This window comes from Malaclemys terrapin, chromosome 1 (genome assembly GCF_027887155.1).
Source record: "Malaclemys terrapin pileata isolate rMalTer1 chromosome 1, rMalTer1.hap1, whole genome shotgun sequence".
Lineage (NCBI taxonomy): Eukaryota > Metazoa > Chordata > Testudines > Emydidae > Malaclemys > Malaclemys terrapin.
Genome location: NC_071505.1, coordinates 19,867,135 through 19,891,076, shown reverse-complemented (window position 1 = coordinate 19,891,076; position 23,942 = coordinate 19,867,135). Strand labels below are relative to the sequence as shown.

Here is a 23,942-nt window from a genome sequence, read left to right as displayed (position 1 = left end):
TTGCTATTTTTTTCAGTAATAATCCACAGTCTGCCAAATCAGTGTTTTCCCCCAAGTCAGCTAAATAGATTTTACCCAAAGATAACAGTAAGGAGGATTTTGCAAGTGACAGCCTTCTGCTGCATTGTCCCGTTGCAAAACGTGCTAATGCAGTTTTGTTTTCCTACATTTTTTCCCCACAGATGCCCCTAAGCTAGCTTAGCCAGTAGTGTGCAACGGGCCAAATTCACTATCAGTGTAACCAAAAGAATCTCTCTGGACTTCATTTGGCCCAGATACTATGGATGCTGAGGATTTACACAGTACCAGTAATAAAGATGGTTTAAGGAACATCATTTTTTCTGACCCCCCCTCTCCCAATTCCCTACACAAGAATGATTTAAAGGCTTCCAGTAAAGAAACAAACATAACACAAGTGTTGAAGTAATAGATATTACTACTTGCTGGTTGGTGGGTACTCACTCCTTCCACCCATCCCTGCACACACATCCAGCTAAGTTTGATGCTTGAAGGTGCCACTTTAAGATATTGTGGTAGTTGCCACCATAGAATCTTGAAGGGGCTCTTCCACTAAAGAACGTTTTAGTGTTGGAGTCAGGCTGTGCGGCAGTGCAAGTAGGATGGAGGTGGAACGATATAGGGGGGCAGAGCAGAGGTGGATTAGCAGTAAAAAGGAGTGTGTGAGGGGTGAGCTTCTGTCATCCTCTAGTCAATATGTGTTATGTGTCCTCTTCTGTGCCTGATCTACACAGGATGTGAGTCTGTCTCAGCTTGGAGCCTGGATCTTTAGGCCAAGTTTATGGAGGTCCTGGTTTAAATCCATACTGTCAACCATAACACTCCTCTTATGCTCCCTAGCTTCTGCTTGGTTCTAGCATTTCTTTGTTTCTCAGTCCATGGATTAGCCAGTCCCCAAGTTAACTGTCCCCAAGCTTAGTGCTCAAATAATGTTTGGATGGAATTGTGTGTGTTGTTACGCATGTGTGTTGGAGCTGAGCAGGGAGGGACTCCTTATACCTTCTTCCCTCTTTATCCCACATGTAGAACAGAGAGTGGAATTTTGGCCTGAATGTGAGAGGCCATTTGCAGAGAGGAAGATGCAGAACATGTGAGCAGGAAAGGGGGAAAAAACAGGCCTTTTGTGACCATGCTTTTTGAAAGACTGTGAAGGACCCACTTTGAAAAGCAAAAGACATCATTAGGCTAATTTCCCCTAATGGTGAAGTGTCTGTTCATGGAACAGGGAGTAGGTGGGAAATAAAGAAATGTAAAAGTAATAGGCACTGCACACTGACCCAGTTAAATACCTTTTATAAAATCCCATTTATGTGACATGCTTATCAAATGTTGGATACCCCCTTCTCTTTGGAAGATCTGGCAGATGGAAATAGGATGCCTCATTTGAGTCACAAAGAGATTATTCCAGGAGGTCGATAATGCAGGGTTTCAAATGCATCAGAGGAAGAAAGGGTTATAAATGTTAACGACTCTAAATGTTAACCAGCTTCCCCCTTTTATCTGAAAAATCTTTACACTCTCTAAAAATATATAATTTACAGATGAGATGGCTCTTTGTGTTGTTTATTTACCTAGGAAAGCTCAGCTCAGAGCCGGTGTCTAGTTTTCAGTGGGTTTTCAAGCCAGTTTCATAGCTGGGTTTGACTGAAACAAAAACAGATGAAGGAATTTGCTCAAGGTCTCCCAAGAACTCAGTAATTTTTGGATCTTGATCCTTTGCTCTAAGGATAAGAGGGAAGGTCGTCTCATAGATCAGTAACGGGTTAAAAGACAGGACACAGAGCGTAGAAATAAATGGTCAGTTTTCAGAATGGAAGGGATCTGTACTAGGACCAGTACTGTTCAACATATTCAGAAATGATCTGGAAAAAATAGGTGAACAATGAGGTGGCAAAAATTGCAGACAATACAAAATTACTCAAGATAGTTAAGTCTAAAGCAGACTGTGAAGAGTTACAAAGCTGTCTGACAAAACTGGATAACAGGCAATGATCAAGTGATCTCTCTCCTGCCATCCATCTCCATCCTCTGACAGACAGAGGCTAGGGACACCATTCCTTACCCGTCCTGGCTAATAGCCATTAATGGACTTAACCACCATGAATTTATCCAGTTCTCTTTTAAACTCTGTTATAGTCCTAGCCTTCACAAACTTAACTCCCTGCAAAAGCTCTCACTTTCCCGCGAGAGCGCTCACCCTGTGCTAACCCTGACTGAGACATAACTTCACCAATACTCAGATTTCGGCATACAGGGCCCAGTCTTACAGAGTACTATATGGCCCTTGATAAGCGCCAACAATTTCCATTGACTTCTATAGGAATTGAGGGTGCTTAGCACCTCTCAGGAGGTAGTGAACGTGTTTCAAAAACAGGCTCAAAATGTGGTTGTACTCTGATAAGAGACTGTATTAAAATAGCATCTCCCTACTCAACAGATCTGTCCTTTTGTGCACACTCAAAAATGATATGTGCCTACGTTAGTGACAAAATAAATTGTACTGTTTTTTACTCCTGACCCATGCTGCAGAGTTAACACAGCGAAGAGAGAATGACCTGGATTCTATTCCTTCTTGTGCATGCATCAATAGAATTGTTTATTAAAATGCAATCAGTTACACATGTGAAGGCAATGTGCTTACACATGTATAATTGAAGTTATAATTTACCCGCAGAATCTTTATTATTGATAGTGATGTGTGAAAAATAAAGAACCGAGCTTGACGCTCAGATCTGAGGTTGAGTTTGATGGGCTGGTAGTTCGGGGGGGGGGGGAGGGGAAGGGAAGAGAGAAAAAACACATAATTTTAACTTGTAAACTGAAGTTATCTTACCTAGAAACCATTGAGAAGCAATAAAAGAATAAATCCCACAAATACACTTTCACAAAGTCACTTTTCTGAACAGAACTCCTACCCAGTCTCCATTAAGCTTTAATCATGATTGCAGAGTATCAAAACAAATTAAAAATTAAGTATAGAAAAGACCTGTGCAACCAGCTAACCTTTGCTCTACTAATTTAGGAGTCTTCATTAACATTTCCTACTGCTAAAGAGGCTTCCACCATTTCCTTTGGGAGAATACTCCACAATCAGCTGGGTGTTGCAGTTTCTTTTACAGCACTGCAGGAGAATGTGTCGGTCTTTGTTGTACTCTTGCCCTTTCATTAATTGGGAACCTCCTTATCGGAAAACACAGACTTGGAGTGATTCGTTATACTCCAATGATAGTAATGTAAATTATGACATTTAATATGTCAGGCAGTTACAGAAGACAATACAATTTGATGTTCAAAAAAAGATAGTCTTACAAACTGTTAATGGATTGAATTCATCAGTGTAATTGATAAACAAAAACTATACTTAATCTATGTAAAATGAGGTACTGTATACCATAAATATGTGGTGAAATGGAAACACACCATGAACTAAATCTATCCCTGGTATAATTCTATTGGAGTCAGCAGGTCAGATTATGATTATGTAACTAGGAGAAATACCACTGAACTCAATGGATTTGTGCCTGTTACGTGTACAGAAATTTGGCCCAGATTCTGTCTACAGAAACCACACACACACACAAAGGGCATGCACATATATAGGGAGTGGTCATGATATTTAGAAATTATTGTCTAATACACCAGGAAAGCTATATTTCTGGGAACGTCATCCCAGCATCCGCTGTTAAGCCTTTATATATCCCTAAGAGTATAGACATTTATATAGCTGGGAATAACAACTAGAGTTTAGGTCTCAATTGAAACTGTTAAAAATGTATCTACAAAAATCCACAAAAAGGTCCCCATTTTCCCAGTAATTTAGCACAGGTTTTGAATATTCAAATTAGAAATATAAATGATATATACATATATGTAATATTGTAGGCGGTCACTTAATACTGATAATGCAGATTTTTAAATCATAAAAATCCTATGGATATTTTGGAGTTACTTAGGAAAGATGGTTGCTTCAAGATTACACTAAATCTAAATTTTGTCTTCTATTGCATTCTTGTAGTGTCTTTAATTACATGATCACATACTGTATTTTCCATAGCACCTCTACTTCATTCAGTACACAGGATGAATGGTGGTCAGAGAATGGTGGGCACAGCTATTCAATATTCAATCTTTTTATCCTCATCATTCAATGTGTGGTCCCATGCATTATTTATTCTACACCACCCAATCACTCTACTGCACAGAGAATTATTAATATCCTCCTGGGCTTTTCTATTGCACTCACCTCAAACTAGCATAATTCTTTATGAACATTAATGTATTTATCTTCATAATACCCCTGAGAGGTGAGATGGTATTATTATTCATTTTACTCATGGGGAATGAAGGCACAGCATTTAAAGACAAAATTGTTTAAAAATGTCAACTGATTTTGGGTGTCCAATCTGAGAAACTGAGGACCTGATTTCCCAGAGAGTCCAGCATTTGGTAGCACTTTATTTGTTCAATGACAGCTCCCATTGGCCTCATTTGCAGTTGTGAGGGCTCAGCACACTGGCAAATCAGACCCCAAATGTCTCAGGTTGGGTACCCAGAAAAAAGAAGTACATGCAATTAGTGTCCACCCATGAAATTTTTAACTTATGTGACTTGCCCAGCATCACACAGGAACTTTGTGGCAGTGGAAGGGATAAAATCCAATAATCCAGGGCAGCCTTCAGCTTCCTTGAGTGTGAGACTATCCTGTTTCTTCCAGTAGTGCCCAGCCTCATTCAGCACATACCTTCCAACTTCTGCCACAGATGAAGCAAGGGTCCTGAAGATTCCAGCCTCATTCACTGCACAACCCTAATTCATCCCCAGAGCAGAGTCCATTCTGTCCAGTGAGTGAGGCAGAAGGCCTATGTAAAAATAGTATGTGACCATTTAACACTATATCCTAATGCATATGTGCAAGGTGTTGAATTAACGCAGAGATTTTTAATGCAATTTCCTATTTAAACAAACAAACAAACAAAAAAAACTTTACATTTGGAAAAAAAAAACCCTCATACATCTCAAAAGGTGGAACCATATTGACCACCTATATGGGACATCAGCAGGATTGGGATCATCCACCATGCAGGCTCTCTTCTATGTGAACTAATAAGTAATTGAATGTGGATGTGGGGGATGGAGACACAAATTTTGCAAGTGGGTTTCTCAGGTATTTTCTAGAAAACAAAGACCCAGAAATAATGGGTTAAATTCCAGGTTCTCTAATGGCTATAGCATGTAAAATGGTGGCTTTCCTGTGGGCTGGACAGCCAGGGGCTAAGCCAACTCTGATTGCATGATGAGTCCCACCTGAGGTGATCTCAGAGTAAAAGGTAGCAGGCAACTGCAGGAAGCTGCAGAATATGCCAGGGGTGAGTGGGTGGTTGAGTGTAACTGAGACTATCAGGCTTCCTGCCTCTAACAGGAAGCAGAAGAAAGCTCTCCACAGAGGGAGGCCTGGGAGAGACCCCTTCCCAAGACTGACAGACAGAGCCTCGGGGGGGTCTATATAAAAGTAGCTTTCAGGATCTCTTCTCCTTCTTACTCTGCTAGGGAAAGCCTAGTCTTATAAGTGCCCATCAGTGCATCCCTTCCTGATCACAGTGTAGTTCTCTGATCCTGCTCCCTCTCCCTTCAGGAGCCAGCTGATGACCCATCAAATTCAACACCCCCTTCCCGCCAAATGAGTAGTCCAGGTGGAGATACCATCCAGCAGTCCAAGCCTCTGTGTCTCTGTGCACCCTGCAGCATGTGTTCTTTTGGGCTTCAGCCAACATTATACCCTATCATACAATTTCATTAAAAACACTTATTCTATAGCACAGTGTTTCTCAAACTGGGGTCGCCGCTTGTGTAGGGAAAGCCCCTGGCAGGCCGGGCCGGTTTGTTTACCTGCCCCGTCCGCAGGTCTGGCCAATCACGGCTCCCACTGGCCGCGGTTCGCCGCTGCAGGCCAATGGGAGCTGCTGGAAGCAGCGGCCAGTAAGTCCCTCAGCCAGCAGCTCTCATTGGCCTGGAGCCACGAACCGCGGCCAGCGGGAGCCGCGATCGGCCGGACCTGCAGACGTGGCAGATAAACAAACCGGCCCGGGCAGTCAGGGGCTTTCGCTGCACAAGCGGTGATCCCAGTTTGAGAAACACTGCTATAGCAACTCATATTACAGCATTTCAAGGTAACATAGTCACTTCTCCTTAGGACCAAATGTCTTATTTCAAAGGAGTTAAGGGGCCACAATCAATTCTTTGGGGGGCAGATACTCTGTTCTATTCTGCATTGCAAAGGGGAACAGTTATGGAAATGATGCAGGAATCACTTGCTAATTTCTGTGGCTTCTGTTATGCAAGAGGTCAAATTAATGACAATAATGGTCCCTTCTGACCTTAAAATCTATAGTTAAGCAATATAGACATGTAACAGGGTGCTGGCCAGGAGGTCCTGAGTCAGGAACCTGTTAGCCCAGCTCCAATTCAGAAGTATTAATTGGGGCTGGCTGGGTACGCCACGCCAATTGGTGGAACAGAAGCACCTGCAGGCCTTATTAGCCAGGGGGTTATATAAAGCTGGCAGGCTGGAAGGAAGGGGGGGTATGGATGGACGAACGGAAGGAAGAGCAAGGCAAGGGAGGAGCCACAGCCTGTGCATCCCTGCTGGCTAGAGAAGCTGGCTGTCCCCCAGGTTGCTGGTTTACAACTATCTGTAATTACAAGGTGGTGGGAGCTGACACTGTTAATAAAAAAGCACTGATGATTGCAGTTAAAGAAGGTCTCTGGCTGATTTGTGCGAGGGCGAGCGAAGGGCCTCGTTACAAGACATAAGAACAAATGGATATAAATTGGCCATCAACAAATTAGATGAAAGTTTCTAACCACCAGAGGAGTGAAGTTCTGGAACAGCCTTCCAAGCGGAGCAGTGGTGTCAAAAATCCTAACTGGTTTCAAGACTGAGCTTGATAAGTTTATCAAGTTATGATGAGACATGCAACTGCTAGCAGCAAATATCTCCAACAGCTGGTGATGGGACACTAAATGCGGAGGCCTCTGAGTTATTACTGAGAATTCTTTCCTGGGTGTCTGGCTGGTGGGTCTTGCCCCCAGGCCAGATTGGCAGAGACCTGGGGGGGAGGGGCGGGACGGGCGGGACACATGTTTGCCTTTCTCTGCAGCATGGGGCATGGGTCACTTGCAGGTTTAAATGAGTGTAAATGGTGGATTCTCTGTAACTTTAAGTCTTTAAATCATGATTTGAGGACCTCAGTAACTCAGCCAGAGGTTATGGGTCTCTTACAGGAGTGGATGGGTGAGGTTCTGTAGCCTACAATGTGCAGAAGGTCAGACTAGATGATCATGATGGTCCCTTCTGGCCTTAAAGTCTATGCACCCATGAGAACTGGAAGTGTCTCACTCCCTATAGGGAGCATGTAAGGGTTGGAAAGTGGAAGTAGGCAGATTGCACTGTGTTCCAGATATTCCCAACTGATGTGTGATTCATGGGGAGGCTGGTTTAGCCTGTCCTGGGACCAGGGCCAGGGTGGGGATAGGGCTGAGGTGAGATTCAGGGAAAGCTGTAACTGGTTGCTGGTTCTCAACTTCTTCTCTTTTTACCTGGCTATCAGGGCCGCTCTAGGCACCAGCAAAACAAGCTGGTGCTTGGGGCGGCACATTTTTAGGGGCGGCATTCTGGCGCAGGCCATGCCGCCCCTAAAAATGTGCCCCGGCTGCCCTAACTCACCTCCGCTGCTCGCCCTCCCTCCCAGGCTCTCAAACCCGGGACGGAGGGAGAGATCCCGAGCGGCCGCGGCGTGTAAAACAGCTGATTCGTGCGCCGCGGCCACTCGGGATCTCCCCCTCCCTCCCGGGTTTGAGAGCCTGGGAGGGAGGGCGAGCAGCGGGGCGCGAATCAGCTGTTTCGCATGCCGCAGCCGCTCGGGATCTCCCCCTCCCTCCCAGGTCTGAGAGCCTGGGAGGGAGGGAGGGGGAGACCCCAAGTGGCCGCGGCACATGCGCTGCTTCTCCCTCTCCCTCCCTCCCTCCTAGGCTTGAGAGCCTGGGGGGAGAAGGCAGGGCTAGGAATTTGGGGAAGGGGCGGAGTTGAGGCGGGGCCGGGGGTGGGGTAAGAAAAAAATGCGGGGGGGAGGCGGCCAAAATTGTTTTTGCTTGGGGCAGCAAAAATCCTAGAACCAGCCCTGCTGGCTAGGCAGAGGAGTGGAGCCATTCTTAGCAAAATGCTCATTTAGGCTCTCACACCCAGCAGGAAAGTAGGCAGTGGAGCAGTCAAAGCTACTCTCCTCCCTCTCATGTGATGAGGGAGGTGGCTAGCGTGGGGGCTGCTGAGCCTGTGCAGCAGGGAAAGGACACCAGATGCCCAGCGTGTCTCCATTTTACATCGGGGACTCCTGGGGAAAGTAGGAGGCAGTCACAGATGCTGTGTGAGTCCAACACTCCAGTTTAAAAGTTGCTCAGGAATCACGTTTTATTTATAATGAAATACAGATTTCCTTCTTCAGCCTTGAGGGCCAAATTTTAGAGCCTCAAGGGCCACACGTGGCTCTTGGATTACAGGTTCGACAGCCCTGCCTTAGTCATGTAGTTACTTTAACATATTTTCTTCCAGCAGGTGAAAAAGATATTTGCAAAATCAAGATAATGTTCTATTAGGAAACATGTGTTCTGCTAAAGCTAAATGTCAGGAAATAAACTGCTGCAAAACCTAAATGATGGAGAGACTCATTTTTGCTTGTTTCAGTTTGGGTGTAAAAGCCTTTTGCATAGGTATATGTTCCCACTACTGACGACATCTCAGTTTGAAGCACACATCATGTGGCCTACAGAGAGACATCTCTGGCAAAACAGACTTTAAAGAGAACACCCATATAAACCTGGTCAATGACTAGACACAGGGTATGTCTACACTACAAAAAAAACCCTGTGGCAGTGAGTCTCTGATTTGGGTTCATGCTATGGGGCTAAAAATAGCAGTGTGAATGTTCCCGATCAGGCTGAAGCTGGAGCTCTGAGACCCATTCCCCTCACTAGGTCTCAGAACTTGAGCTCCAGTCCAAGCGGAATGTCTACACTGCTGTTTTGAGCCATGTAACTTAAGCCCGAATCAGTCGACCCAGACTCTGAGACTCACTGCCATGGGTTTTTTTTGCACTGTAGACACACCCACAGACAGATACACACATGTAGCTTGCAGAATGCAATGAAAGATCACTTCTAATTTACCATCTCCTGATTTTGCTTTTAGCTCTGCCGTTTTCCCTGCTGCACATCAGGACTCAGACCAAGTTTTGTTGTGCATATAAATTCTTTGAACTAAGGTGTTTTGAGAGACGACTCTGACTCCCTTCTCCTGTACCCTTTAAATAAGGGCATTTTCTGAGTACCCCTCACGTAACACACTCCTGTGTGCATTTATTATTTATTATTATTATTATTATTATTTGCATTATTGCAGCACCTAAGAGCCCTTGTCATGGACAAGGACCCCATTGTGCTAGGTGTTGTACAAACACAGAACAAAAACATAGCCCAGGTCCCCCAAAAGCTTCTGCTACAAGCAAAATATGTCAGCTTGCATGTTTAAATTAGCATAAACTTGAAGTGGTGCAGTACTTAAATCCAAGTGCAGCGGGATCCATGATACGTTAGCATAACATAACACAAACTGGCAGCTAAGGAATTGTGGCAATGTGTGTATGCTAACTTGCAGGAGGGCCCTTCGAGTATGAAAGATAACTACAGTTTTTACACCAATGAAAGAAGCATTGGGAAAACAATAATTCCTCCCTGTGCTTCTGAGATGTTAGAGCCCTAGGGCTAGATCCTCAGCTGTATCAATCAGCTTAGCCCCACTGGAGTTTTTATTTGTCTAGGCCTTCTTGAACCAAACTCAGCCTAGTGTGTCATTTATATCACAAACAGCCAGGGCCACTCCTCCTCCCCAGCACCCCCTGATCCAAAACTGTGCAAGGAAGATGCCCTCTCCGGGGGTATCAGCACCTAACCCCCTACTTCCAGCCACATGGGCTTGGGGAAACAAACCGCAGGGAGGAGCCAGCCAAAGACTGAAGCTGAAAGAGTAGTTGCAGGAGCTGCTTAAGGAAAGACGTTCAGATGCTGATGATGTCATCAGGTCGCTTTCTGTAGTTTTCATGCTGGACATTCTCTCCCCTGTGCTGATTGGCTGCTGTTCCAATTCTGCTACCCCTTCCATCTTGCTAATCTCCACCTAACATAACCCCACCAAAGGGATTTAAGTAACAAAATAAAATAAAATAACATGGAACTAACATGATGTTTGGCATCATCACATTGTTCACTCTGCTGGTGTGTTCTACCCTTCTCCCACCCTGTGTTTGCCGGGTCTATTTAGACTGTATGCTCTTTGGGGCAGGGAATGTCTGCTTCCATATAGCTGCTTATATATATTGCCTAGCACAATGGGGCCCCATTCTCAGTTGGCATCTAGGCACTAAAGTAATAGACATGATAAATATTAATTAAAAAGAACACACTCCATATCCATTAATTCACACTGTATATTTTCAAACTCTAATATTTAAGACCCTTTTAGAGACAAACTTCATTATTCAGGTTACATACAACTTTTTACGAAGTGCATAAGACCCACATTCCTCTTTATACAAATTGATAAATCAATGCCAATTGTATCTATTTATAGAAATAAGTGTGCCTTGATCTGCATACTCAATAATAGTTCTCTGTATTCCCTGTGAGATTAATCTAATCATTCCTATTAAGGACGCTATCCAAAGCCTGCTGTGATTAGAATATGCAACATTCTGCTGTGAAGCCTCTGTTAATAATACAATGTAATTTCTACAGCTTCCCACTCCGTAGAGGTGCTTGGAGAGGGGCACAACAGCAACATTCATGCAATAAAAACAAAATGCAATAAAACACCCTCATATAACTAGGGGCATCTAACAAGACAAAAGGGGAGATGGAAAGCATGTATATAAGGGGCCAACACTGCTTATTCAAGATCATGTTGGAGGAGGGAGGAGCTTAAACGTGATGTTTGAATGTGATACGAGACAGATTGAGGACAGATGTGAAGAGGAAGACAAGAGCCACTCTCCCCAGCACAGGACAGCAGGCAGCACAGCACCCATAATAGCGAAAGAATAATCCTCTGACAATTCAGAGCTAGATTATGGCTTAATTAACCCGCAGCTGTGAGTTGAGGGTGTCCTTTCCCATGAGCTCCAGAGATGCACTGTCCTTCCAGGACCTGCTCCAAGCCTATAGGGGAAGTGCAATCTGCTCCTTCCTTTGCTCCCCACAGTGTGCTGGTCCCACATCAGGAGACGATGTGGGGGCAGGAGGGTTGGGGAGGTGGATAAAAGGGGAGGCAGTGCCATGAGCACCCCACTTTTCTTTCCCCTTTTCAGAGTCCTTCGGGGAGTGCACAGGGAACACCTGTTATTGTGTTATTGTTACACCTGCATGGAAACATGGTAAGTGACCACCCTGGCTTAACCAGGAGACCTTCAATGACCTGAAATTAAAAAAAAACAAACAGCCATACAAAAGTGGAAATTAGGTCAAAGTATGAAGGATGAATATATAAAAACAACAACAACACAAGCATGCTGGGACAAAATTAGGAAGGCCAAGGCAAAAAAATGAGATTAAACTGGCTAGGGACATAAAGGGTAACATGAAAACATTTTACAAATACAGAAACAAGAGAAGACCAAGGACATGATAGGCCTATTACTCAATGAGGAGGGCAAGACAATAACAGAAAATGTAGCAATGGCTGAAGTGTTAAATGCCTTCTTTGTTTCAGTTTTCACCAAAAAAGTTAGCAATAATTGGATTACTAACACGGTGAACATCAGTGTAAATGGGGTAGGTTCTGAGGCTTAAATAGGAAAAGAACAAGTTAAGAATTACTTACACAAGTTAGATTCTTCAAGTGGGCAGGATGTGATGAAATTTATCCTAGAAGACTTAAAAAACTGGTTGAAGAGTTCTCTGAGACATTAGTGATTATCTCTGAGAACTCATGGAGGACAAGAAAGATCCAAGAGGACTGGAAAAGTGATAATATAGTACCTAGCCATAAAAAAGGGAAATGAGGACAACCCAGGGAATTACAGACCAGTCAGTTTAACCTTGGCACCTAGAAAAATAACAGAACAAATCACTGGACAATCAATTTGTAAGCATCTAGAAGAAAATAAGGTGGTAAATAAAAGTCAACATGGATGTGATTTAAGTAGATGTGATATATCTCAACTTCAGTAAGGCTTTTGATACTGTCTCACATGACCTTCTCATAAACAAACTAGGGAAATATAGCTTAGAGGAGCCTACTATAAGGTGGGTGCACAACTGGTTAGAAAAGCGAACTTAGACAGTTATCAATGATTCACAGTCAAGAGGGAAAGGTATATTGAGCTGATCCCATGGGATCTATCCTGGCTATGGTTCTGTTCAATATCTTCATGAATGATTTGGATAATGGTGTAGAGAGTACACTCATAAAGTTTGAGGACAATACCAAGCTGGGAGGGGTTGCAAGTGCTTTGTAGGATAGGATTAGAATCCAAAATGATCTGGACAAACTGGAGAAATGGTCTGAAATAAATAGAATGCAATTCAATCAGCATAAATGCAAAGTATTACATTTAGAAAGGAATAATTAACTGCACAAATACAAAATGGGAACTGACTGCCTAGGAAGCAGTATTGCAGAAGAGATCTGGGGATTATCATGGATCACAAACTAAATATGGGTCAACAATGTAATACTGTTGCAAAAAAAGGGCAAACTTCTTTCTGGGATGAATTAGCAGAAGTATTGTAAGCAATACATGAGAAGTAATTCTTCCACTCTACTCAGCACTATAAAGCCTCAACTGGAGTACGTTGTCCAGTTCTGGGTGTCACACTTCAGGAAACATGCTGACAAATTGGAGCTAGTCCAGAGGAGAGCAACAAAAATGTTTAAAGGTCTAGAAAATATGACCTATGAGGAAAGATTGAAAAACAAATGGATTTGTTTAGTCTGGAGAAGGAGGGACATGATAACAATCTTCAAGTATGTAAAAGGGTGATAAATTGTCCTTCTTAATCACTGAGGGCAGGACAAGAAGTAATGGGTTTAAATTGAAATGGGCTTAAAGCAACGGAGAGTTAGGTTAGACATTAGGCAAAACTTCCTAACTGTAAGGGTAGTTAAGCACGGAACAAATTACTTAGGGAGGTTTGGATTTGCTGTCATTGGAGGTTTTTAAGAACAGGTTAGACGAACACCTGCCAGGGATGATCTAGATTATACTCAGTCCTGCGTCAGTGCAGGGGACTGGGCTAGATGCCCGGTCAAAGTCCCTTCCAGTCCTACATTTCTATGATTCTGTGTTGGTGCAGGAGTCGCACACAATCTGGACCTTGGAGGGTGGGAGTAGATAGCCTGAAATTGGAAAACATGACACACATGCAAACAGAGGCAGGAGAGAAACACTCATTATTCCAGCCCATGCCATATCCTGGAACCACTCACACGTCCAAACATAGCTAAAAACAGAAGAAAAACACAGAATATTAATAGAGAAACCAGAGTGAGGTCTCCCACTGGCCTTTTACGACTAAACAGCAGCACATTCAAATGAACAAAGGAAACACCCACACACAAATGGAACAATTGGGAATATACTAAATGATGCAAAGAGTCCTGTGGCACCTTATAGACTAACAGACATATTGGAGCATGAGCTTTCGTGGGTGAATACCCACTTCATGGCTACATGCATCCGACGAAGTGGGTATTCACCCACGAAAGCTCATGCTCCAATACGTCTGTTAGTCTATAAGGTGCCACAGGACTCTTTGCTGCTTTTACAGATCCAGACTAACACGGCTACCCCTTTGATACTTGATACTAAATGATGATTCTCTCCTCTCAAATAATAAAAAGAATACAGGCTTGATTCTCAGCCAGCGGCATGTTTCATTTCCCAGGGAATGCTCCACACATTATACACTGATTTCCTGGGGTGGGACAGTCTCTTGTTATTTCAAATTGACCCCCATGGCCAATAAGAAGCAGCACTGAACACATAGGTGACTCCCACCTACTTCTCCTTATCCAAAAAGATAGTAGCTGTGATATGAGACTTCTAGGAATGGGGAGTGGTCAAACAAGTACAAATTGAGAGAACAAGGAGAATCCTTACTTAATTGAGAACTCCAGGGAGAAATTCTTCTTCCCTTTTCCAATGGGGACAAAAAGGATAGTTCAACCAGCCAGAAGTAAGTCTGGGGTTATTGGTACCTTGAAAGGCACATGCATTCAGCACCTTAGTGTATCTGCATTCCACACTATAGCATAGGAACTTGGTGGGGAAAAAAGGATCCTTGTTAGAATGCATGTGAATGTAGTTCACTGAAAAAACATGTTGGTAGTAACCTTAGCATCCAAAATTGTAAGTACCCACTTAGTTTTAGGTGATACCATGGTGTGTCTTTTAATACCTCATTGAGAAAATAATGTGGGTCTCTCTTCATTTTCCAAAACAAGCAATGAAACAAATAATCACCGCAACAAGCTTCTGACACGTCATGGTACTTTTTCAGCATGGTGTATAAACAATTTTTGTGAACAGATCCTGTTAATGAGTGAAACATCCCTCATGTTGCATAAAAAGTGAACCTCACAGTTTTGATGTTAAAGAAAGAAAAAACAAACAATTCTTACCACAAATCCCTCAGTGTACTGAAACTGAGATCTGGAAGTGTCTTCTGCTGTTGGACTCAAGGGCTTAGGATCCGACATAGAGCGCTGCATCATCTTTGCAGATTTTGGGCTCGGTGGAGGACCCTTGGCAATATCAGCATGTAGCATCTTCTGAGGGCTGATGTCATCAGTGATGGATTTTTCATAGGGTACAAAGGCAGATTCTATAACTTTGCTCGGTGAAACAGGTGAAATGGGTGAATATAGAACTTTGGGAGATTTAGGAGGGGAAGGGACTACCTGTAGTGTGGAATCTGCACGAAGATGAGATGAATAGCCTATTTCTAATGGTGTTGGACGCTTTTTATCTTTCTGTGGAGACGTGGCTGTCAAGTACTGGGGACTCTGTGTATCTGAGTCTGTTTCTGTTTGACATCCCAAACTTTCTCCTTTATATGTCTTCTCTGGAGCTGAAATATGTTTAATGATTTCAACTTTAGCATCCAGCCTGGCCCTTATTGAAGGTGTTCTTATCGTCCCTACAGGTTCTGTCTGTACAGAAATCTCTGCCACTGTCTGAACTGCAATGCTAGAAACTTTGGAAAATGGCTTAGCCTTGTCTACCTCAGTGGTACCCTCGTTATATTTCCCAACACGAGACTTTCTTCTTGATCTGTTAGAAAGATCCCATTCATCTTGATCTTCATCATCTGTCTGAACACTTGTGTCAACGCTCTTCTTAGTTCTCCTTCTCCTGTTTGTGTAACTTCTGTCTGCACCATCTTCATCATCGGTTTGTACTCCACTGTCCACTATTTTTTTAAAACAACTGGGCTCTTTTTCCAGAGTCTCATCAAGCTTGTCATACTGACCACGCAATTTTGGCATGGAGCTCCTCTTTTTCAGTTGTTTCTCCTCTCTCATATCCATGTCCTTAAGAGACATTTCTGAAACAGAGCTTAGCATACCAGGCCTAGATATATATTGGGTAATACCATCTGACTGAACTGTGTACCATGTTTGGCTTTGTGGAATTTCAATGCCCAGTACAGTGGAAGCTGTGGTGGCTGGATCATCGCTAGTCCAAAACTGGCCATTTTCTGTAGCAGCATACTGCCCTTCCAGAAGGGCTTGGTCTGTGCTTGTTTGTGGAGAGACAGTTCCAGAAGGGTCATAATTATACTGATATATCTGGCGAATTTTTTGCTCTTCCAGCTGCTGATGAAGCTGCTGTTGAAGTTGTTGAAATTGTTCAAGCTGTAATTGCTGCTGGGCTAAGGTTTCCTGCCTCATCATGAATTGAGCTTGTCGCTCCTCTTCTTGCTGAAATAAGAGATGGTGTTTCATGGATTGCAACTCCTCAAGTTTTTTTTGGACCATTAACTTTTCTTGTTCTCTAAACCTTTGGATTTCCTGACGTTCCCACTCTAGTTCCTCTGCAAAGCGCTGCTGCTTAAGTTTCTCAAGCTCAAGCAGCTCACGCTGCAAGTCAAGCTGCTGCTGTTTGTCTTCTTCAGGGGCAATGAGAAGTGCAACTTCATCTTCAAGTACATCTGTAAAAGCTCCAGAAGCTATAGTTAAAGCAGGCATCAGGTTAGTTGGCTCAGTGGTAATAGTTTCTATAGTGCCAGGCTGCAACCCTGTGTCAATATCAATGCCAGTAACTGCATTGTCTTTTTCAGCTGCCACTGTTGTCAAGAAACTGTATGATCTTGGAAGTGGCTGATTCTGTTGCAAGGTTGATAATGAGGACACTGAGTCAATTGTTTGGACAGCAGATAAATCTCTGACAGTTGTACTGAAAATAGAACCAGGCTGTGTAGTTATGGCAAATGTGGCTGGGATCGGAGTTGCAACCGAGGAATAAACGACACCATTAGAGGATCTTAACACACTTCCAACACCATACTGGGATCCCAGAGATGGTACTATTCTTGCTTGGGAATACTGTGGTGCACTAATTCCGATGCCTGAAATCACCTGCCGAGTCTCTGGATAAGGACCAGTGGTCTTGCTTGAGTAATCCATTACCTCACCTGAAATTATAGGGCAGAGTTATAGTCCAGTCCCCAAAAAGAATGCTGCTTTGTGGATTCTGAAAGCCATCCCATCTTGATGAATTAAACAGGGGTGGGGAACTGCATGCAAATCTTCAGGTTAATGATCTACGTTAGACGTGAAGAAAAAAGCATTGCTGAACATGCAGGCACATGCAGGACCTCTGTGCAAAACACATATGTAAAATGAAGAAATAAAATACATGTGTAATCCAGAATAATTTGTCACACTGTCCAACAGAAAACATAACAACAGGAGGAAAAATAAAAAAAAATTATCCTGATATGAGATGAGGAACACCACAATTATATTTCAAAGAAAGATCTGCTGCTGTTTCATACTGACCTGTAGTGACTCTTCCAGAAGTTAGATCTACTGCTGCATCTGTTGCCCCAACTCGATAATCAAAGCTATTCTTGCTTTTGTACACAAAAAGACCAGCTTCTGATAAATTAGTGTCAGACATGGATGGTTTCATACCTCCAAATCCTCTGTACCCATATGGCCCTGAGCGATCATACTGATAATGGTCATCTCTGTAACCAAACCGATCTTCAGGCAGTGTGGTTGGAGGCTGCTGTGCTGTACAGCTACTGCCAAATGGTAATTTATAAACCACATCACAACAAACAGCTCTTCTCCCTGCAGTCAGATCAACAGGCTTTTCATCTTCTTCTATTACACTGGTGACAACTCCTGAAGTAACTTCATCCACTGTCACCACTGTTCTGTGGGATTTTGTGGTGCTAAGGTCAACTGCTCCACTCTCTATTAGCTCCTGGGATGTGGAGACATCAGTCCAACCATTTGTCATACCAACAGGAGGTACAGTAACAGGCACTGCAGTAGCCCATGACAATGCATGTGTTGAAGTACCCAGGGATAAGTTTATTGGCACTTCATCTCTACCTGCAGAGAATGCCTGGCTGCCTGTTACTCTGTATGCAGGCTCAAAATGTTTTGATGTTGTCAGCTGCAGTGGTGTTGTCATTGCATGCCCCTGATCTACAAGGCTCTCTGTACTTGACGTGTAACTTACAGTAGCTGTGCAGGTCATTATTGTTACTGTTTCTGAGACTAGTGCTAGAGAGGGTTCTGCAGCTGACACAGTGCTAAGATTTATGATAGCTGGTTGGACTGCACTTACTGGCCGCCCACATATATCACTTGCCATAGTTTGTCTTCTCACATCCATGGGAACAGCAGACAGATCCATACAGCTGTCTGTCATTTCAATATCCATTTTATCCATTTTAGTTAAAGTACGAAGGTCAATAACATCACCAAACAGATGGAATCTTCCATTCTCTCTACACCAGGGTTGCTCACCTATTTGTGTTGGCTCTGGAGGTATAGTAATGGAGACATTACCTAAACCAACAGTGGGAACTGAGCTTTTAACCACAGATACTGTGGTCTTGGTCACCTCTGTTGTTATTAACTGTGTTACCGAACTAGGGACTGTTTCAAAAGTTGATTGTGCTGTGACAGGAACAGTGGCAAGCGTTTGCAAAGCACCTGAAACATACATGCTGTGATCTCCCATACTTTGAATCTCCATGGCTTTCATAGATGGAATAAACAGAGGCTGCACATTTTGGGGAAGCTGTTCCTTAGAGGATGACCCGAAAGGCCAACTGGTAATAGCTTGACTAGTTATTGACTCTGTGGGAGTTCCAGGTTCAGATGGCAATGTGATAACAACATAGGTTTCCTGCGAGGGTTTGGTCAGCCTTGGTGAAGATTTATTAGAGTGTGGAGACAAAGGGGACGTAGGGGATGTCAACTTGCACTCTGCTGAAGAGACCAAATTCAAAGTCATACTTTTCAATGACAAACCTGTTGGTTTTGACTGACCTGTTGGTTTGGGCTGTTTCTCTGCTGGCTGATGAGCAGCTGTTGGGAGCTGAGGAATTGCTGGCTTAGGAGCAATTGGAGGCTTAGTTACCTCAACAGGCCTGTGACTGAACACAAGCCCCGCTGGAATTAAGGATGGCTTGGGTGGCACAGGAGGTGGTGTCGGGGTGTATATTTTTTGGGCAGATGCCATGTTGTTCTTTAACACCTCTGTGGCCTCTATGGCTACAACACTAGTAAATGAAGGTGCTACTGCAGGAGCTGTTGTCACTGGAGCCTTAACCTGTGGCTTCTTTTTGGGATAAATAGCTGGCTTTGGTGGAGTAGGTGGGGGTAATGGTAGGGGAGGTGGAGGTGGTGGAGGAGGAGGTGGTGGAGGTGGTGGAGATGGTTGGGTTGAAGAATCCAAAGGAGAGCTTCTAAAAAATGAGAATACTTTGGATGTTACAGTAGGAACTGAAGAAGCAATAGATGGTAATGCAGATACAGTGCTGGTCTTAGTTGTAACATGGGTAGTAGATACAGAGCATGTGACTGGGGCTGGCTCTGAGGTTACACACACAACAGGTAGGTCAGATGCTGCCTCAGCAAAGTTAATCCTTGTCATGTCAAACTCAGCTCCTTTGTGTACATCCTCAGAAAGTACTTTAGCAATACCAGCATCAGCTGTACTTTTAATTTTTCTGGCTGTGTCTTTTTCTGGTTTGGGTGAATCAAAGGTAGTGGAGTCAGAAGTATATTGCTTGGGTTTTATAGCCATAGTTGTGACGACAGAAGGTGCATCTTCAGGCAAAGAAATTACACCACGATCCACACTTGCCTTATCTGTGGATACAACTGTCTTTTTAGGGAGAACAGTAACAGGTTCATAAGGTGTGCTTATTTCAGAATATTCTTTTGTGAAACTTAATGGAACTTGAACTATTGTGCCAATACCTTCAGGATGTACTAATTTACCTACAACATCTGCTATGTCTACATAACCTGCAGTTGTGCTATCTATTCCAGTAATAGGTGATGAGCTATCAGTGGTACAAATTGAAGATGTAGATGATGTAAGAGAAGGTGTATCGTAAGGTAAAACTGATGTCGCACTTTCTGATGCCTCAGAGTAGGTCAACATTGACGTTTCGTGAGAAATGATTTCCTGAACTTCTCTGGCATAATCTGTTAGGTATTCATCTTCTATTTCTTCTGTAGTAAAGTGCTGAGTTATTTTAACATCTGGAATAGAAAGCACTGTGCTGCTGACTGAAGCTGTATCTGAAACTGTCTGAGGAGCACTTGAAGCTAAAGATTCACCATCCCCTATATCTCCAACTATAAATACGTTTGTATCTGGTGCAGGAATTAAATCAGATGTCGGCTGAGTTGGACTGGAGCCTGGCGTTAGCTGCATTCTTTGTCGTTTCATAAGTTCCTCATAAGCAGCATCTGCATCTAACAACTGCTTTTCCTCAGTGGTGGAAGTTACAACACTGTCAAGTACAACTATCTCATGACTTTCTGGTATAATGTAAGAACTAGACACAATGTCTTCTTGAGGCACAATTGAATGCAAAGGCTCTACACTGTAATAGTCTCTCTGTCGATCTACAATTTTCTGCATAGTTTCTTCATAAATCTGATCTGGAGGTTTTATTTTTTTCTCTCTCCCTCTCTGCTGAATAAATTCACTACTTTCATCTTGTCTCATTACAAGATTAGCATCAATAGTTCCATTATATGTGTCCTCTACTAAAGATTCATAAATATAATCCTCTATTAACATACCACCATATAAAGAGTCTTTTTCAAACACTTCTTTTTCATTTGCACTTTGAAATAGTTTGGATTTATGGGATTTGTGCATCATTTCCTCATATACCTCTTCAGCACTTTTTAATGTTTTTTGGCTACTTTCTTCTTTTAGGACCCCAACAGGTTGTTCATCTGTTGGAGAATATAAAGAGACAGCTGTAGGCAACTTATAAACCTTTTGCACTTCTATTATTTTTTCTGGACTGATTTCAAATCCTTCAGGATCTGACTCAATACTTGGTGAATATTCAGAACAGGAAGATCGGTGCAGTTCCTCCATTTCTGCTGCCTGTCGTAACTCTTCTGTTGGAGATGCATCTTCAATAGGAGAAAGATTACTTGGTGGGGTCTTTGGACGTTCCCGTCTTCTCTGTGCTCTTAGTTCATCTTTGTCTTTCTTAGATTTTTTGCTAGAACTCTTTCTTTGCTGCTGTTCTAATTCACGTTGTTTCTCTTGTTCCTTTAGCAGCTCTTCTTCCTCCCTTAGCTCCTCTTCTTCTGAAGAGTCTTCAATGGTTGGAAGAAGAGGACCGTGTGACCGGTGTCTGGCTTTGCGCTGCTGTTTGCCTTCTCCTCCCATTTTTTTGTGACTAGGACTGCTGTCACTATCTTCATCGAGAGATGACACAGATGTGGGAGATGTACCTGGAGTAAAACTGGAGGCATGCAAACTAGAAGATCCTTCTCCCCTGGATCTGTCTTCTGGTGAATCTGTAAGACTCTCCATCTCTAGCTCTGGCTCTTCATCAAAATATAAGCTACCCTTCTGTGGTTCAGATTCCTCAGAATATGTATTTGTTATTGTGCTGTTGAGTTCTATTGTTTTGAAACGTCTAAGGCCTCCACCTCCTCCAGTTACAGTGAGTTCTTCACTGTCTTGACTTTTGGTTTCCCTATATTTTGGTTCTGGGCTTTCATCAAAAGTTTCATCATCATCATCATCATCATCGTGCCATGAGTGACGTCTTCCAGCATCCTCATCATAGCTTGTGCTACTTTTCCGCATCATCCTTCTATGTTTTCCAGCTGTCCCTTTAGCTTTGACTTTCACTTCTTCCTTCTTTTGGCTTTCAATTACACTGATTTCTTTAAGCTGGTTCCTAATGAATTCATCATCTTCAGAAGCTGAGGCATCTTCATCAGCACTCATTTCTATAATCTGTTTTCGAATGAAGTCTTCATCATCACCTGATCCTAGACTGTCTTCTCGTTTGTACTCATCGCTACTTGAAGAGCCAACACTAGTTCGTCTTTTTCTTCTTGGGACAGGTGAATTTTCACTCTCACTGCTGTCTTCTACAGAATCATAGCGTTGCCTTCTTGTTGATATATCATCTACTGCATCTGCCTTTTCCTTATAGTCTTTCTGAGTTGGAACACTTTGTTTTCCATCTTCTTCAAGACCTTCTTCATCTTCTTCTTGAATGTCTTCCAGATCCTCCTCATCTGAACTGTAAGGTTCTGGAGTCATTGGCAAAGGCTTTGTTCTATGCGGATCTTTTGTCTGTTCGCCATATATACCATAAAGATCTTTGGTCTTCCCAGACTCTTCCTCAGCAAGTGTACTTGCCTGAGCTTCCAAAATTGATAGAACAGTACTTTCCAACTTGGCAAGATCTGAGGGGCTTGAAGGACTGCCTTCTTGCGAAAAAGTATCTTTTTTAGAAAGTTCCTTGAGTAAATCTTTTTCATCACTGGGGATAAGACTTGGAATTTCACCAAGTGAACTTGATATCCCATCAGAAGAATACCCAGTGTCACTCAGACCTTGTGGACTTCTTTGTTGCTGAGAGATTGATGTATCTGATTTGTCAACCTCCTGCTCCTAGAAAATAAATATGTATATATATATCAATTCTTAATGTCGCCAGGCAATTACATACAAGGCTTTTTCTCAAAGAAGAGTTAATGTCCCCAAAGAAACATTATGATAAGAAGTATTTTAAACCAGAAGATCAAACCATAAATTAATGAAACACTAATTTTAGTAGGCAAAGCTCTTAAAACATCTAAAAAAAGATCCTCAAATTATGAGTTTTTTTCAATTTAATCTAATTATGCTTTGCATGACAGTTCACACAGGCAACTGATTTAATCATATTAGGCGCTTAATGATCTTTTATTTTTAAACATAAATAAATACTGTAGTCCTCTATCTTTCAGAACACTTTCTAATTATAGTCTGTTGCACAGTAGTAGATGATCAATGCAAGGTTTTGATGGGTTTAGTTTAAATGTGGTTTTTTAATCACCTAGGATACAAAGCTGACTAAGTAGTTGTAGATATAGTAGAACAGGGATTGCTATATCGCAGCCTGCAGCATTTCTGGCATCTACTGCCTCCTTTCCCAATGTAATCTCCCGTCCCCAAGAATAACCTCACCTGCCAGGATGATGGGCCTTTGGTTTCTGCCTCCCAGTGCTGAACTCTCTAGCATGAAGCAGAATGCATGAAATACTGAAGTGAGTGAATGGGATCTGGAACACCACAGAATCTACTGCCTGGCAGAGTGCACAAAAATTCAACTGGGAGGAATTTTCCCAGTGCCTAGGTATAGAAGCAGATGGGCTCTAAGTTCCTTGGTAATGTAGGTAGTTCCTGCTGCTAGAAAAGTGGAGTCATAAGGAGAAAAACAGGAAGGTCAGCCAGTGATCTGAAGAGAAGAGAAAAAAGCCTACGAGGCAGACACACCTAACTGAACACCAAAACCAATCCAATCTTCCCAGCTGTATTAGCCTTCCTTATCACTAGTTAAAAGTCCCTGACTACCCTCCTAACTTCCAGAACTTTCCATACATGACCAAGTGCTTCTAGCCTCCTTTCAAGGTGACAAAACCACCCATCCATCTCTTCTGGCAATACCTTCACCCCAAGGATACCCCTGTTTTTGAATGAGACTTATCCTCCAAACTGTCTCCCAGCTGCTAAACATTCCTACACCTCCTAGCAACAGGGGCCCCCCACCCAGCTAATAAAATATCTTATCCTCCCCTAAATGACAGGCACCCATACTGCCTCCTATCTGACAACATATCCCACTTTCACTGACAAGTGTCACTGCCTCCACTGGCATCTTGAAAGCCATTATCCAAAAGCCTCCTGCTCCCCATGCCATGACAAGTTCACTACGCAGGTTTATGCCTTCAGTAAATCACTAAGCAATATTCGGCACCTGTGCTGACCAATATTGGCCATCCCTGGACTGTAGCAAATGATTGATTTGAAGCTTTGTTTTGTCTACTTATTTTATCAGAAAAAAGTTGTTTTTAATGGAAACCTATTGTGAAGCAAATCTGTTATTGGAATGGGGTGAACAGTTACTTTTACTATTACACTTACATTTACCTTCAGGTCTTTTTAATTATAGAGAGTTTATTTGCAATTCCATTTAAAAAAACCCTTGTAGAAAAATATTTCTTATTGCCAGTTATTAGAGTTTTGAAGATTAATCAGGGTGAGATTTTTAAAATAATTATGATTTATATTCAAAGCACCTTACCATTG

General features: G+C 42.7%; 1 protein-coding gene across 1 annotated transcript in view; it reads right to left on the bottom strand.

Moving 5' to 3' along the window:
* The window catches only part of PCLO (piccolo presynaptic cytomatrix protein), a 534,443-nt gene that overhangs the window by 242,014 nt on the left and 268,487 nt on the right, over window positions 1–23,942 (bottom strand). Inside the window, exons 5-6 of the mRNA XM_054016176.1 lie at window positions 17,126–22,262; window positions 14,744–16,758 (exon numbers count right to left, since the gene is read on the bottom strand). Coding sequence (XP_053872151.1) covers window positions 14,744–16,758; window positions 17,126–22,262 — 7,152 coding nt within the window. The remainder of the gene's footprint in view (window positions 1–14,743; window positions 16,759–17,125; window positions 22,263–23,942) is intronic.